The 17,109-nt window shown below is 36.6% G+C and overlaps 1 protein-coding gene across 5 annotated transcripts in view; it reads right to left on the bottom strand.

Annotated features, from left to right (window-relative positions):
• Thrb (thyroid hormone receptor beta) overlaps positions 1–12,908 on the bottom strand; it is a 327,980-nt gene extending 315,072 nt beyond the window's left edge. For 3 of the 5 annotated variants that reach the window (XM_010640157.2, XM_010640156.2, XM_010640160.2), the window contains exon 1: positions 8,672–8,856. Coding sequence is in view for 1 of the 5 variants with exons in the window: in XM_010640155.3 (XP_010638457.1) it covers positions 12,842–12,856 (15 nt within the window). In the remaining 4 variants the exon portion in view is untranslated. Of the gene's footprint in view, positions 1–8,671; positions 8,857–12,841 lie in introns of those variants that run through there. The other 2 variants (XM_010640155.3, XM_010640162.2) reach the window with 2 other exon arrangements.
• Between the last annotated feature and the right edge of the window lie 4,201 nt (positions 12,909–17,109).

The raw sequence follows: 17,109 nt of genomic DNA, 5'->3' as shown, positions 1-17,109 counted from the left end.
AAAAGAATGTGCAGGTGATGGTTGATAAACTACGTTTAAAATGCAGAATAGTGAAGAGGCTCGAAGTCACTACGTCAGAAGTAGAAGTATGCTATACAAACTATTAGCGGCCATACAAATTGTAATAAGATTTTACCCCAATAATTAACAGATTATTCTATTTAAAGAAACAGAATAGACATCTCAGATACAAAAACACGTATGCCAACTCAATTAAAGACAGCTTTAGTCACAAATAAGTAAAGAGAGATCATTCAATAAATGGGACTGGATTAACTATCAGATAGTTCAACAATGATATCCCTATCTCACACTATGTATTAAAATAAATTACAAACAAATGATATATTGATTTTTTTCAGCTTTAATTGAGTTTATTAGTACATTTTAGGGATACAGTACAGTTACAGTCATTGTTGGGATCTTGTACCTCTACATGACAAGTCTTGATTCTCATTTTTTCCCCTTACCTCTGCCCTCCCTTCACCCCCTCCTCCCCTCCCCATTTACAAACAATTTATTTTCATCTTTTCATTCTCTCACATTTTTTTCTTTTCCCTTTTTACTCTTCCCCTACCCATCCCACCCTCCCTACACCTTTAGCTCCTTTCTTCCCATTTCTAAATGTCAGTAATCTTATTAGAATCTTATGCATTGTTGCAGATTATTTACACCAGGGAAACTATTCGGTATTTACACATGTGTGACTTATTTATTTCACTTAGGAGTATATCTTCAATATGTATCCATTTTCCTATGAATTAATCTATTTCCTCATTCTTTATGGCTGAGTATATTGATTTTTAAAATAAGATTGTAAAGAATCATGAAAAACTAGGAGGCTATTTATTAGATGCTAGACCGCAGGAAGAATTCCTAAGTAGTGGAATGTGTCAGTAAGTAGTAGATTTGACAGCTGCAGCAAACATGAAAAACATTCGAAAATCATATATACTCTCCAAAATTAAAAGGAAAACTCCAAACTAGAAATAATTTACAGAAATAAGACACACAAAGACATTTCATAAGCAAAATAGACCACTTAATGGACAAATGAGAAAAACAACTCACACACGAACATCTTTTGTTCTAAGAGGAAAACAAGTAACCCACATGCCACAGGTTTGCCACCATTGGTATACAGTCATGTTTTGAAGAATACTTAGTGTGATAAGAAAATGCTCCCAATGAAGTGAACATAAGTAGAACATAAAAGTCTAACAAGTTCTAGTTCTGTAATGTAACAATATATGCATAGAAAAAAAATGGAGGAAAATGTTCCAAAATGTTACAGTGGCTTTCTCAGTATGAAACTAGATAATTTTAACTTGTGATCATAAACATCAAAATGAAACTCATTAAAGAATAAAAACAAAATGACTGTTGACAAAAACAAAACAAATTAAATCATGAAACCAGATACATTGGGCATGACATTTTAAGGATATAAAGATATAAGGAAGGCTTTGCCCTCTATGTTCCTCTCATTTTACTGTATGACTTCGGAGGGAAATCTGTGGTGTGTTCCATTAGGCACCTCGGCCTCTAAAAGAAATTGTCACAGAAGCCATCTCTATTCCTTCCCGTCTGGCCTTTTCCTGCTCAACTCTGCCGATCTCCACTTTCCTCCCACTGAAAGCCTGGCTGCAACAAAACAATCCCAACACAGGAAGCAGGTCTGGAGGGGGGTCAGAATGCTGGGTGATTATCAAGGGAATGGTACACACATCTGCAAAAATGCATACTGCTGCTGCTGAGTTATGGTTCCATAACATATCCCCACCGGAAAGAGGAAAGCTGTTTTTCCTAAATATATACATTCTGAAAATTCCTTTAAGGCCTACTGTGATGGTGACGAGAAGTCTATTTATCCTCTTTCAGGATAACTGATGGACCTCTACTTAAACAATCTCATTCGGTCACTCAACAATATTCAGCAAATATTTACTGGATGCTTTCTATGGCTCTTAGAAATAAAATGATTTTCTATACATCATAATGGCTCCAGAGAGATCCACATTTTTATCTGGAACCTGTGAATAAGTTACTTTCCATGGAAAAAGGGACTTATAGATATGACATAGTGTGCATGATAGAATTTTAATATGGGGTGCTTATCCTGGGTTGTGGAGGGGGGATAATCACAAGGGTGTTTGTAGATGAAAGAGGCAGAAGAATCAAGAGATAGAGACGTGAACAGAGTACAGGTCAGATAGGTTCGTGGCCACGAGCCAAGGAATGCAAACAGCCTCCCCAAACTGGAAAAGGCAAAGACCGTCCCCACGGCCTCCAGAAGAAATGCAGTCTGATGAACCGGCTTTGAAATTCTATCTTCCAGAACGTCCAGATAATAAATTTGTGTTGTTTTAAGCTAATAGATTGGCTCTAATTACTTTTTTACAGTAAACAAACACAGGAGGAGTCAAAAGAAATGTAGAGCCTTAGGGTTGTGATTAGGGTTAGGGCTTTTATCATTGTTGTGGCACTTTTTTTGTTTTTTGTCAGATTTCCCTTAGGTGTATTATAGTCAATGTGAGTCCTGCAAGATATGCCACAATTTTAAAGCATGTTCTAATTTGACAAATACACTGTATCACCCTCTCAAAAACTCACAATTTGTTTTAGTGTATGAAAAGTTAAGTACTATTATAGTTAAGTGGTTCATTACTTTTATCCTGACTTCTACATGTGTTTGACCACAGATGCTTATAAATATCTATTTGCATCCATGTTGTTAAAAGCAACAAATACTTATTTCTTTGCAAGCCTACTATATGCGAGGTGCTAGACTGGATTCTAAGGATATAAAATGAATCCATTCTTGTGTGGTAGCTTAAATGAGTTTAAATAAACTTTAATGCAGCCAATCAATCCCTATGATGCTTGAAATATACTATGTTTTTTACTTATCCTTTTAGGGATTTCACTTTGCCTCGTCCAAAAAAGAAGTTACATTATTAAAAAGCAAGTATATGTCTTTACACATTAAATCCTGGAAGCACATCTTCCATAACATCTGTAATATTTTAGTAACTAGGACACACATATTTACTTTAAAAAGATATCTTAGGAATGACAACATGTGATTTTTACCATCTAATTTGACAAACAGATAAACACTATCATTGAGAGATGAAGCTGGCTGTCCTAGACTGTTCTACTGAAGGGTCCCAAGATTATATTATCCGAGTTCTCTCATCAACATGACCTTTAAAGCCCTATGGTGACCCGCCATAGACATCAAGAGTCTCCTCTTTCACTGCTGTGTCCCTCTGCATCTGTCCCTCTGCACCTGTCCCTCTGCATCTATGTCCCTCTGCCACTTCCCTAGCTTTTTGAACTCAAAGCTTGGGGTCTCGATGGCTGTGTCTGTTTAACTTTCAAGGTGGTACAGCAGTACAGGTGGATCTTTTGGATCCTCACTGCATCAAGAATAACACTTTAGAGTATTAATCACATCCTCAGTTTTTCAAAGGGAGTATGTAAAGGTTCAACATATGTGATATTTTAGCCCAGCTACAAACAGCTGACTATACTTTTGCCTTTGCAAAGTATCCTTTCCAACTTCCCAATCTCCCAAGATTATGGTGTGTGTGTGTGTGGGGGGGGGTTACAACTATTCCTTCTCATTTGTAAGAAATTAAGTAATTTAAAAATAAAACTAGATCAAAAATTTTCAGCAACATATATTTTGATCATAAAATTAGTAAGCAAAGTGTCCTCTTTCTAATTACTTTTCAACTCAAACCAATCAAATTTCAAAGACCTATGCCTTTATTTAAAAGATTCAATTAGGGAAAAATTGTGAATCATTTAATGAATGTTATCAATTATAATATATTGCCACGAGAAAATGCTATCAAATCTTTTAAAGTACTGCTGAATATTCTATATAATCTACTATTTTGTAACAGTTAACTAAGTTTATCTATTAAAAAATCAACTCTTGAACTTAAAATGATCTCAACAACCGAAATGAGTCTAAATGAACCTATAAGTAAACCCAGAGAGACCTTTCACATCCCATGCCCCTCTTTGCAGTAATAAGAGGGTTTGGTTCCAGAGACAATGACATCTTTTAAAAATCATGTTCTGTTAATATATTAATTCTAAGTTCAATTGACAGCTGTGCGTTTTCAGTTTCATAACTATTATGAAACAGGAACATCTCTATTTCTATTTCAGTTCCACTCCTCCTGTGTATGATGAATGACTCTATGACCATTTTCTTTACAATGAATGAACGTGGTCACACTTTATGGAAATTTCAAGTACTATATACCAGAACCCTAAGGACTGAGTCCAGGGAGAAATAGGATGATGAATTACCAATGAAAATCAAAGAGAGTGTGAGAGTCTGGCCGTTTATGTGCTTGACATGTGTCAAGTGTCAGTGCTCTGTAAATATGTGGAAAGGAATTCATCATTCAACGGTCACCCAAATGGCATCACAGAAGCTTGAACTACAAAGACAGAAGTAGTTGTTCTTGCTGCCCAATAAGATGTACACAGTTTCCAAGGAAAGAGTATTTGTTGTCAAGCTTGGGAAGATAACTCATAAATGTTTACCGAATGAAATGGTCTGGGTGACTCCTATTCTCTTACTTTGAAACCTGCAGCATGTTTGCTAAGCAGAAACTTGGTGAGACTTCCTCAAATTCTCTTTATTTTCACTGATGAGTTATTGCCAAAGACAGGGGAATAACCTAGTAATGACAAAAAAGTCACACATATGAAAGAATCAATACAATTGCACAAAAACACAAATCAAGGTCAAAATGCTATCCAAAAATTTTTGTGAAAGATTCCATTAGAAAAAGTTATTTAACTCTGAGACAGTCACAAAGAGGTTAATCAGGAAGAAATTTACAATGCTGGTAATATTAGGGATCACTCTGGATAACTATATAAGTAGAAACAACTGCACCAAGAAGGAAAACTAAAACACAAATACGTGAGCCTTGTACTTGTTTGTTCCATTGATGGAGAAGCAGCCTTAAAATATGAGTCTATATCAAAATAGGCTTGAATACCTTGCCAGAGCTATAACCCACAAGTTTGTTTTCTGAACTGACAAATACCCCATTAGGCATCTGTGATGAACTTACCAATGTATAAAAATTAAAGCTTTAAGCTTTAAATATTTACAAGACTTAAATCATTTGACTAAATGTATATTAAAATGGTCAAGAGTTAGCAAGCTCTGGATATAAAAGCTAATGCTGGAACATAGGAAGAACCTTTCAAAGAAGAAAAGATGTGCAGTTGGCCTTGGAAAAGTAAGAGAAGACAAACCGGCAGATTACAACGTAGAACAATGTGCCACCAATTAAAAACAAATGACAGCTAGTTGGGGTCCTATATGCCTCAGTTATCTTAATGTCAAATTCTTCCCCTCTGTTTGGGAAGTTTTCTGTCATTAATTCTGCGAACAGCTTTTTAAAGTCATTTGTATTTTCTTCTGCTACTTCATGTATTCCTATCAGTCTTATGTTATTCTTCTTTGCATCATCTAGGAGTTGTTGGATCGATTTCTCATGATCTCTTACTGTTTTTAAGAGACCTCTCTTTTCCTGGTCACTGACTGCAATCTTATTATCTTCTATATCTGAGAGCCTATCTTCGCATTCTTTTATTCTGTTGCATACACTTTCAATGGAGTGTTTAATCTCCTGGATATCTGTTTGAATCTGTTTTATGGATTCCATTTCTTTCCTATGTTGGGCATTCATTGTTTCCATTTCTTTCTTATGCTGGGCCTTCATGGCTTCTATCATGGTCCTGAGCTCATCTATTTTTTTTGTCAGTTTCTGCTCTAGAGTCTCGAATCACGACTTCCATTTTGCTCACAGGATCCTAATGAGATAATTAATAATGTGAAATAGGAAGTAAAGGGCTAAAGGTGTAGGGAAAGTGGGAAGGGTGGGGGAAAGGTAATAAGGGAGAGGAAAAAAATATGAGAAACTGAAAAAATGGAAATAAAGTGTTTGTAAATGGGGAGGGGAGGAGGGGGTGAAGGGAGGGCAGGGACAAGGGGGAAAAATGAGAATCAAGACCTATTATGTAAATGTACAGAATCCCAATGATGAATGTAATTGTATTATATACCTAGATTGTACCAATAAACTCAATAAAAAGAAAAAAATGACAGGCTGGCGTGGTGGCACACGCCTGTAATCCCAGCACTTGGGAGGCTGAGGCAGGAGGATCGCTGTGAGTTCGAGACCAGCCTGGGCTACATAGTGAGTTCCAGGTCTGTCTCACTACATAGTGAGACCCTGTCTCAAAAAAACCAATAAATAAATAAATAAATGACAGAAGAGCCCACACAAAGGCCAACAAGGTGTGAATTTAGAGAAGGGCAAACAAAGCTGCAAAAAAAGGTCAAGGACAAAGGTAAGACAGAAAGACACCAAAACTGGAATGGCTTGAATCTGAAGGCAAAGGCAGAATTCTAAATTTGACAGAAGGAAATGAAGGGAAGCCACGCAGCCCTTCAGAGGGGAACAAAGGGGTGGTTGGAAAGCTGGTCAAGGAAAACGAAAGGACAAAGGGGAACCAGAGGCTTTTTAGAAAAGATGCTTACAAAGCTACTTACAGGCATAGTTTTCAGTACAGAAATGGTGAACACTATATTGTATAATGTATTTCCTTATTTATATCTCTTCTCAACTATTTTGATGGTTTCACATATGCATGACCCATTTCTGAAATCAGAGCAGGCCGCTTTCACATTAAAATGCAACGTGTCATAACACTGACACATTGACCATCCCCAGAAAGCGCTGACTGCTGATCGATAGAAATGGGCTTTTTGATTGGAAATTAGCAGGACTAAGTGACCCACGATGTAGAACACCGCCAGAGAAGAAACACCGGGACTATATTTCGGCTCAGCAGGGTAAGAAGCTAAGTTGTTCTTCCTGCTTATGAAGAGAACAATATTTAGCCCAATAGCTGTACTTCATAGTGGAATTTTTTACTTTCTTTCCTGAAAACTGAAGGTCAGATTAATGGTTTTCTGCATAATGCTTGTCTACAAATTCCATAACTGGATGCATATATTTTAAAGAGATGAGTGAAGATTCTTCAAACTAGGGAACTTAATCTAAAGAGTATTAGCCTTATCTTTTAGCTAACTGCTCTATAAGTGAGACTATCTTAACTGAAAGGAGGTAATATACTGATAAAAAATTTTTGCACAAATGCTAGTTTTAGTAATAACTTGGAATAATGGGAGGAAAGAAGATTAAGTTTGGATGAATAATAGGAAGCTAAAAAAAGATATTAATGTAGCTTTTAAGCTCTTACTGGGACTTAACTGCTTTGATTTAAAAATAATCACAGAGGTAGAAATAAGACAATCTAACATCTAAGCACTCAAATGAACATCATAAGAATGAATAAGGAAAGAAAGGAAAGGAGGAGGAGGGAGAGGGAGAGGAGAAGGGAGAAGGCAACCTACCCATCCAGAATAGAAAGGAAACGGAGGGAGATGGGGAAAAAACGCAAATCAGAGGCCTTTGAACAAAGTATCCCAACTTAAATGGTTTTATTTTATGCAATTTAAAACTTGCTTAAGTCCTAAGAAAGAAAAGAAACGTCCAGAGTACTGTACAACTATAGCTTGGGCACCATGTACTATTTACTCATAGTCTAAAAACTCTTTGTTTCAATTCTGGGAAATTAAGGACTAAATACTCAAAAAGAGGAATGGATAACAGGACAGTATACATAAAAACAGACCCATCTTTTCACTTTGGCCACCTTCACAAAAGCCGGTTGGTTGCGATAGTTATTCACTCTGAACTTTTAGTCATGAGTCTCAACGTCTGAAAAACAACTCAGAGTTTAAAACTTTGAAAGACAACTCATAATGAGAAATAATATTTTCTTCTGCCTTGTGCATTTATGAACACAGTGTACATTATTTCGGAAGCATTCACCACTTTTAATCTTAAAATGCACCATCTGATATATCCACAAGAACTTTTGGTCTCAATGAAGGATAACTCTTCAAATCACTTTCTTAAAAACTTAAAGATGGGGTTCTGAGTTGCATAATAATGAACTTCATCCTTCTGTACAAATTAAACCAGGCATTATAAAGTGTAGATAAATGAAACTGAGAAAAAAGAACTCACTGACCGACCCATATCAGATTTAGCTTTTTTTGAGAGAAGAAGGTGTACACAGTCAACTGGTATGCAAGTCACCAAATAAAATATTGCAATATTAAAGTGCCCTTGACATGTAGTCAGTGGACACAGAAGCTTTAGTCTAGTCCAGCAATTCTTTCACTTTATTTACTATTTCATCCAAAAGCATTCATAAACATACATTATGACAGTCTATCATATTTACAGCAAAATGTTCTAAAGATCAGAGTAAAGTCTGCTTTTAATTGAAATAACACTCAAGAAATATAATCTCTTTAAAACTAGGCTTTCTACATCCAGATACTGTTATAGAAAAAGCGATACACACACTCAAAATTCCACATGATTTCTTTATGAAGGAACTTTAGATAGGAACTATGATAAATCTGTCCTTTAATTGTTCATTATCCATCTGCTGACAATGTTTAAGTTACCAAACTGTCCCTACTAGGAATTTTCTGGTTTTCACAGGAAAGAGCCACAAGCTACAAGCCACAAGCCACCACAGATACCTTTAGCTTTCTAGTCAAAGCCAGAAGGAAGCATTCCTGGTTCCAAGGACCTGCATTCACCTTCCGCCTGCTCCTGACTCTCTGTTCTTATTGGCAATGACAATTCCTCGCAAAACAAATAGCTCCCCACTGTAAATGGAAGAACTCATCTTTTCAGTTCGTATTACAAGCACAGACCTCTCTGAGAGTCATTTGGAGAGTAAATCAGACTTACATTTGATAAGCACAAAGCTGACCTTTAAACTCCAGCCTTTCATAGAGCATCGGTTATTTCATTTAGTGTTTATGCAATAGTTCCAGGGGTCACAAGGTCTGAGTTTACCAAGGTGGAGTGGACCAGAAAACCTTGCTTCAATTCCCATGTTGCAACTGATAGAAGAGGGGGCTGGGATGGCTGGGGCCACAAGCCTCAAGCTCAAGGGCACCCAGAATTGTGGGTGTTAGTTTGGCATCTTTAGCATTTAGAGGTGTGTAGACTGCTTGTCTGAGGATGAGAGCCAGTATGAGAGAAAGAAATGAGAAAGTCTTAGGGGCTGAGGAAGAAGATTTATATTTTGCCTTCACCTTGTCCCACTACCTAACTAGTGACAGAGCTTGAGGCAAGAGGAGAAATCAATAATTCTGATTCTATCTTTCTTTAAAATTAGTATTTAATTTGTAAATGTTTTTTGGATTAATTTTTAAAAACTGTGCATTAAACTCCTTTTCCTGATTACTTGTATAGCACTCTTTTGGACTGAACTCAGGACCTTGCACTTGCAAGGCAGGCAGCAGCACCACTTAGCTAAATCTCCAGGGGTTCAGCACTCTTGAATTTTGTCCCTAAGGCAGTGTCCTTACACCCTTCACCACATTCCTGACTCTGACCTGTCCCTGCACTATTACCACCTTGCATTGTCATCTAGAAATGGAAGCAGACCTAGATGTGGTGATGGAGATGCTTACAGCTGAGGAAGGAAGGGGAGAAAATCCCAGAGTCACACAGGGAAGAAAAAAAAATACTGAGCATGTACTGTGTGTCAAGCACTGTGCTGGTAATTTTATATAAATTCTTTCTGGTTTTCATCTATGAGGAAGATCTACTAATTTCCCCAGCTCAAGCTGTGAGAAGCATGATTCTTTCTGCTCTAGTTTCTAGTTCCTCAGGAACTAGCACCACAAACCACCTGGCACTCAAGCAGGAACTCGGGAGCTGTCCATGATTCCTCCTTCCTAACCCAAGGATTCTCTCACTAGCACTTGTAAATTCTTGCAGGCCCCCAAGTAGTAAATGGAGGAGTATAGTTTCAAAGATGGTCTCTTTGTAACGTCTTGACTGCTTGCACGATATGTGCCCTTGTCCCAGGAAAACCTGGCTTATCAAATTATTATCCCACCGACCACAGCAGGACAAAGCTGAATTATTCCCAAGTGCTGAGTGTTTTTGAAAATGTATACATTATATTTTAGTACAATATTGAATACAAGTTCTGTCTCTGGCTTAGGCGCTACACTGAGCATCAGATGGTAGCTTCCTGACATCTCTACTTGGATATCTCCTACACATCTCAGGCTAACACACCCAAAATCAGTTTCTGGACTTTTCCTTCAAACCCTTCTTCTCCCAGTTTCATTCTCTTAGGAATTAGCACCACCAATCACCAGGTATTCAAGCCAGAATCTTGGCAAATGTCTTTTTATTTTTTGGTATCTGGGATCGAACTCAGGACCTTGTGGTTATGAGGCAGGCAGTAGCATTACTGAGCTAAATCCCCAGCCCTTGGCAAATGTATTTGACATTTCACTTCCCCACACAAACTGCTACAGTGGACCCTCAAGTTATGACTGGCCTGACATACAAATAACTTGGGTTACGACAGGAATTTTAGTTTCAACTTACAACAGAAGTCTTGAGTTATGACCCAAATGCCAGCTGCCTTTGCTTCCAGATGGTCTTAGATACAGATTTAACCCTTAAAGAGTTCTAGAAGGAACATTCCAGCATCCTTTCTTGTGTGGGGTTAATTGGGAAATTCTGGACCAATGACTCTCTAAGGACACTGCGATTTGCCTGTCTAAATGAGACTTTGAAGGCTGTATAGAGGAGCCTGAGCCTTCAGTTGACCAACTTGAGTTATAACCAGTCCTCAAAAAAGAATTGAGTTTGTAAGTCAAGGGTCCACTGTACTAACACCTATTTATATTAGAAAAACATGAAAACATACTCAGTTAAAGAACCATTATATGCTAGGCACTCATATGCATGCACAGCACTATTAACATCCTATTTTAATAATAATTCAATAATTTAATAAATAATTCAATTTAATGATAATCCTATTGCTAGATCATTTTATTACTAAGGAAATGCTGGTAAAGGGACGTTAATTTGTAGTCATATAGCTATTTCACTATTTCTCCAAAATAATTCCGAATGTATTTACCTTGCCAACTTTTTTGCCATTTTAGTCCAATCTACCACCCTGTTAGTCTAGGAACTGTAAGTGCCTTTTACGTTATCATTTTGGTTCTACTTCTACTTCATTTGCACACATCAATCTTTGTGCAGTAACCTATATGACCTTTCTAAAGTCTACATCAAATCATGTCATTCCCTCTACTAAAAGCCTCAAAATTATTCAACTACTTTCTGAATAAAATTCAAACTCCTTAATGTGGCCTTTGAGGTCCTATGTTAGCCAGCCACTTCCTTCCTTGCCAGTATAATTACCTTCCTTTTTTTGCACTCTTTTTGTCCCCCTGGCCCTCCTGCCTTTCTTAAAACCCATCAAAGGCTTCCTGACCTGGGACCTTGACCCTTGTCATGGGTTCCCTCTATCTGCAATGTTCTCCCCCCAACTCTGGAGGGCTCCATCTAATCCTCTTTACATCTTAGAGAACTTCTTTGACTCCATCCCCACATAAAATAGGCATTCCTATTCTTCTCAGCACTTTCTTTTCCTTCATAGCAATTTTTTAAAAATGGGTAATTCCACATTATTTTTATTTTTACTTTATCTACAATTTCCGTGACGTACCTCCATGGTATGTTTTACTCACCATCATTCTTCTAGCTCTTAGCCCAGAACTTGGAACATAGATGGTGCAATGATTATTTTTTTCAGTGAGCTAATCAACCTCTGTTGAAGGCTTAACTGAAGAGACCACTTAAAACATTAACACATTAATTTTACTAAAATACAGATCTTTAAAATATATATGCAGTCATATGCCACATCACAATGTTTTAATCCGTGGCAGATCACACGTACTATAGTGTCTCAGAAGATTCTATTGCCAAGGGACATGGTAACCATTTTAGTTTGTGAAAGTACACTCTATGATGCTTGCACAATGACAAAAAATTCTAACGCAGTTCTCAGAACATATCCTCACTGCTAACACATGACTATAAATACATATAAATACAAACATACATTTTTGTTTCCAACATGCATGTAAAAATTATTGAACTTGATGTTCAATATTTGCAAATACATACAAGGAAGCCACTAAAATTTTCTAAATGATTTTTTAAAAAAATCTTATAGCAAGTAGAGCTTTAAAGTAGAGCTTTAAAAAACCTCTTTATGTTGTCACCATGACTTTCAAACCTATTGAGAAGAGCAATTCCTCAACTGTTTTTATTCAATCTCAACACATAATTGTGTTGCATAAATATCTGTTTATGATACACTATGGGTAATTTCAATCACATGGATTTGATTATTTTTTTCCTTTTTATAATGTAAGAAACTGTATTTTCTCATTGGTACCAAATCCCTTTTCAGAAGACAGCTGAACCTGAACCATCCATTTCATATGTTTTACAATCCCGCCATGTCATAGATATTTCAGGAAGAAAGAAAGATTCTTCATGTTTCTCCAAAATAGAGTCTGAGCTCAAGGTAATTGTCCTTTGAGATTCCAATACTTTAAAAATGCATTAAATAATATAAAATAGGATAAAAATACTGCAAATCACATATCGAACTAGGGACTTGTATCTAGAAAATACTAAGAGCAAAATATGAAAAGTAAAAATAAAACTTAAAAATAGCCAAACCTCTAGGAGGACATTTCTCTGAGAAAGACATAAAAATGATTAATACATGTACAAAAATGTGCCAAATGTCATTATCCATATTGGAAATGCAAACAAACTACAACTATATATCACTTTATACTCACTAGGTTGACTGTCATTGCAAAGACAGATAAAGGATGTGGAGAAGTGAGACTCAGGCACTGCTGATGGGAGTGTAAATGGTGTGGCACTCTGGAAAACAGTTTGGAATAGCTTCAAAAGGAAAAAAACAAAATTACTATATGATCTAGCAGTTTTCTACTCCTAGATATAGACCCAAGAGAACTGAAAACACACATCCATGCAAAAACTTGTACCCAAATGTTCATAGCAACACTATTCATAACAGCCAAAAGCAGAACCACCAAAATGTCCATTAACTGGACATTTGAATCCATAAATATGATGAAAAACTTGTACCCAAATGTTCATAGCAGCACTACTCATAACAGCCAAAAGTAGAACCTCCACAGTGTTCATTAACTGGACATTTGAATGCATAGATATGATATTCCCATATAACGGAATACTGAACAGTAAAAAGAAATGAATTGCCAATACATGCTACAACATGGATAAACCTTAAAAACATTATGCTAAGTGAAAGAAGTCAGTTAGAAAGGGCTATATACTGTGCAATTCCATTTATTTGTCTGGAATAGGCAAATAGAAACTGAAAGTAGATTAGTGCTTGTCTAGGGTTGAGGACTGAGGTGGAGAGCCAGTGCCAAGCAGGGTGAGTTTTCTTTTGAAGGTACTAAAATTATCTAAAATTAGATAGTTGGTGAAGGTTAGAAACTGAATACACTAAAAATCAGTGAACAGAATACACTTTAAATGAGTGGACTGCACAATATTCGGATTACTAATTAATGAATCTGGTTTACACAAGAATAGAATATAGTTTATATAAACTACACTTTAAAGCTAGACCTATGTTTGGCATTTACAAGGACAAGTGTGACTTAACTAAAAAGAATTCTAATTTACTTTTGAGCAGAGATGAGTTTTAGATGAAACTTCCTCATAAAGAATTTATGAATGTTCTTTCTTTTCATAATTCCCAGTTTCTTCTTTCAGTCTACTTTGGCTGTTATGAGTAACACTACTATGAATATTTGGGCACAAGTCTTTGCATGGATGTGTATTTGCAGTTCTCTTGGTGAGAATAGACCTGAAATCCTAGTACCAGATTTATAGAGAGAAACAAATGTAAGAGATCATGTAGTTTCTGATTTTAGAGATAAAGAAACTGAGACCAGGGAAAATAAACATTTTTTACAAGGTTGGAAAGGTAACGAAAATGAGAAGTAGAGACTTCCCCCGACCAAGACCTTATTTTTTAAAAAATACATTTATATTTTCAAAGCACCAAAGAAAAGGTAAGAGTAGTGAACGGCATCTTCCATCCTTGCTTCCACTCTGGCTTTATTTCAAAGGAATCTCTCATGAATAGGCAGAGAATAGAGAGCTGTGTAATGAGAGTCAATGTACAGATCAATCTGTATTTCTTTACTTCACCTGGCGGATGAGGAAACATGAATGTTCCGGACCTGGTGCTGGTCTATGTGGCCTGGAGAATGTGGGAATACTGTTTTGATGCTGCTGCTGCTGCTCTGCCTTGTGTAATGCATTTTAGGGCACTTTATCAGCTGCCTTCCTGAATTTCTCTGAAAATGATTACCTTCTCACAGAATTCTAAGGAAGCATATAGTCTTTTTAGAGTCTCAAAGCAAAGCATTTAAAAATAAGTTGAAAATGTTTGTAAAGCTTTTAGGAATACATTCATTGAATCTGTTTAGGTTGTAACTGAATAGAAATTGCCTTGAAATGAAATCTGATCCTTCTCTAATTTATGGGATATGAAATAGAGCTTTGGTCAGAATACCATCTTCCTATCACTCAGTAACCATCTTGTATACTGTTCAGGCTTATTAATAATTCTCTTTCTGTGACAGTATTCATTTAAATATTGTTAATATCTGTTCTAGGTACAGATAAAGAAGCAAAGATGGTCAACTGCGACTTTACCTAACTTCTGATTTGTCATTCTAGAGACAGCTTAAGGGAGAAGAGGTGCAAAACTAGCGCAACTTGTGGGGGTTTGTGTTTATGTGTGTGTCACAAATGAATGAATATCATCTAACTGTGTTACTGTTAAACTTTATTAGACTACACACTATTTGGAAGACAGGAAAGCAAGAAGGCAAGCAAGAGGGAAGCAGGGAGAAAGTTAAAACAGGAAGGAGGACAGTAGGTAGGGAGGTGCACTGATTCATAAAACCTTGAATCAATTGCCAACATTTGAAAACTTTGAAATTTTACACATAAATTGTTTTTTATTGAGAAGAGGAAGATATTGTCACAAGACAACCTTACTGAGGCATAGATGCTGTGTTTGAATTAGGCCAGCTATACTCAACAGACCCTAATATTTTCTCCTAGCCAGTCTAAGTTCCTTCATTTATTGGTTCCTAAGGGCATTGTGCCCTGAGACTCTCCTACCATTCTTATCACCCAAGTGAACAATTGGCATTTGGTTAGGAGGCATAAATGTATACGTGATGAATAGGAGATTACCTCTTCTAGTCTGGAATTTTAATACATCTTCCTAAATAATAAAATGGAGCATAAATCTTCATTTTTTAATATTTCTCGACAGCTAAGCAAACATCTACACTTCAGAAACACCGATTTAAAAGGCAGCATATCCATGGCATAAAGACAGATATCAAAATAAATTTGATATCTGTACAAATGTTTTTTCAGTTTTTCATTTTTCTTATTTTCATTTTTATATTAAAATTATGTTTATATTAAAAATGTTTTGGGGCCGTGGATTTATCTCAGTGGTTCTGCCACCTGCCTCACAAGTGCAAGGTCCCAAGTTTAAAAAAAAAAAGTTTTCACATCACAATCTCATTAAAGATACTTTTAAAACAATAGATTTCTAAGGAAAATTAAAAAGAAATCAATGGAAGGAGTCCAAGACATTTGCCAGTCCTCTACTCCTCATAAACAGCAGATCAGATTTTACAGCGAGGACACTGCCTCACAGATTGGGCACATTTGAAAGCCACATGGTCATGACTATGGCACTTAATATTATTTCAGTGTTTTACAGCAGAGCTTCACAAACATGAAACAATCACTGAGCCGTCTTGTCATATGCAGACTCTGGTTCAGTGGGTCTGGGATGAGAACTGAGATTGCACATTACTAACACATTCCCCAGGGACATCCACCGGGCTTCCCTGGCCCACACTCTGATTAGCGACATTCTAAGTAACATCACCCTCAAGGCAAAAGAAAAGAAAAACACTTTGCAGCTAAACGATAGAATTAACCGTGGGCTGACCACACCTGCCACAGAAATCACCTCAGTATCATTTCCTATCCATACAAGATGAAGCAGCACGATTTTGGTGACTACATCTAAGTTCTCTTTGGAGACTCCTAAATTTGGACAGTTCTGGCAAGCAAAGCCTTGGAAGAAGTTTTTAATCAAAGAATATTTGAGGTTATCTCTGAGACAGTTACAGAAGATGGAAATTATGGCCTTTAGTTTATGTTCAAAGAGTTGCTTTTGAATATTGAAAAAGTGGGTCCTTTCTTTTCTCCAACTGCAGCATCACTGCTTCTCAGTTAAGTATACACTTTCAGCCCTTTTGGGCTACTCAGTAGGGTACCAGTCAGTGTACTGGCTGCTAGTAACTTAGCTATTAGTTTCAATTTCCTCCACCAAATATTTCATAAATGGTGAAGAAGTACTGAGTCAAGCGCCCCCTTCTCTTCCACAATGCAGTAAATATTGGATCAGTAGCCTGAAAGAATGAATGTTTTTATTTTAATTATGGAATATCTAGTCCAATGAAATGAAGTAACTTTGGGTTTTAAGGACTCCCTGGCCTTCTAAAAAAATTTCTAAACTTAAAACAACCGCAATAGTTTTCATATAGAACTTGAAATATATAAGGATTTGTACTCAGCTATGTTCATGACAACAGTGTTAAAAAATGAATGCCTCTTCAAATGGCCAATAGGGGGTCTCATTAGACATGATTGCATTTTGTATAGGTTGTTATGCAGATATTAAAAATAATTTTAAGGAATAATGTTCAAGGTTCATTACACATTAGATGAAAAAGTCCACAAAGTTATTGGAAACCTGATTCTTTTTTGTGCAATGATGAACACAGAAAAATGCCTAGAAGGAAGTACACACCAATATTTTGCTGATGACTGGCAACAGGAATGTTTCTATGAGAAGCAGTTACAAGGGGCTGGGGATTTAGCTTAGTGGTTCGGTGGCCTGCCTTGCAAGCGCAACGACCCGAGTTCAATCCCCGGTAACAAAAAAAAAAAAAAAAGG

The sequence above is a fragment of the Fukomys damarensis genome, unplaced genomic scaffold (genome assembly GCF_012274545.1).
Source record: "Fukomys damarensis isolate Sample0158 unplaced genomic scaffold, DMR_v1.0_HiC HiC_scaffold_28, whole genome shotgun sequence".
NCBI classification, from domain to species: Eukaryota; Metazoa; Chordata; class Mammalia; order Rodentia; family Bathyergidae; genus Fukomys; species Fukomys damarensis.
Note: the sequence above shows the minus strand (reverse complement) of the source record. Positions and strands in the feature narration are given on the sequence as shown.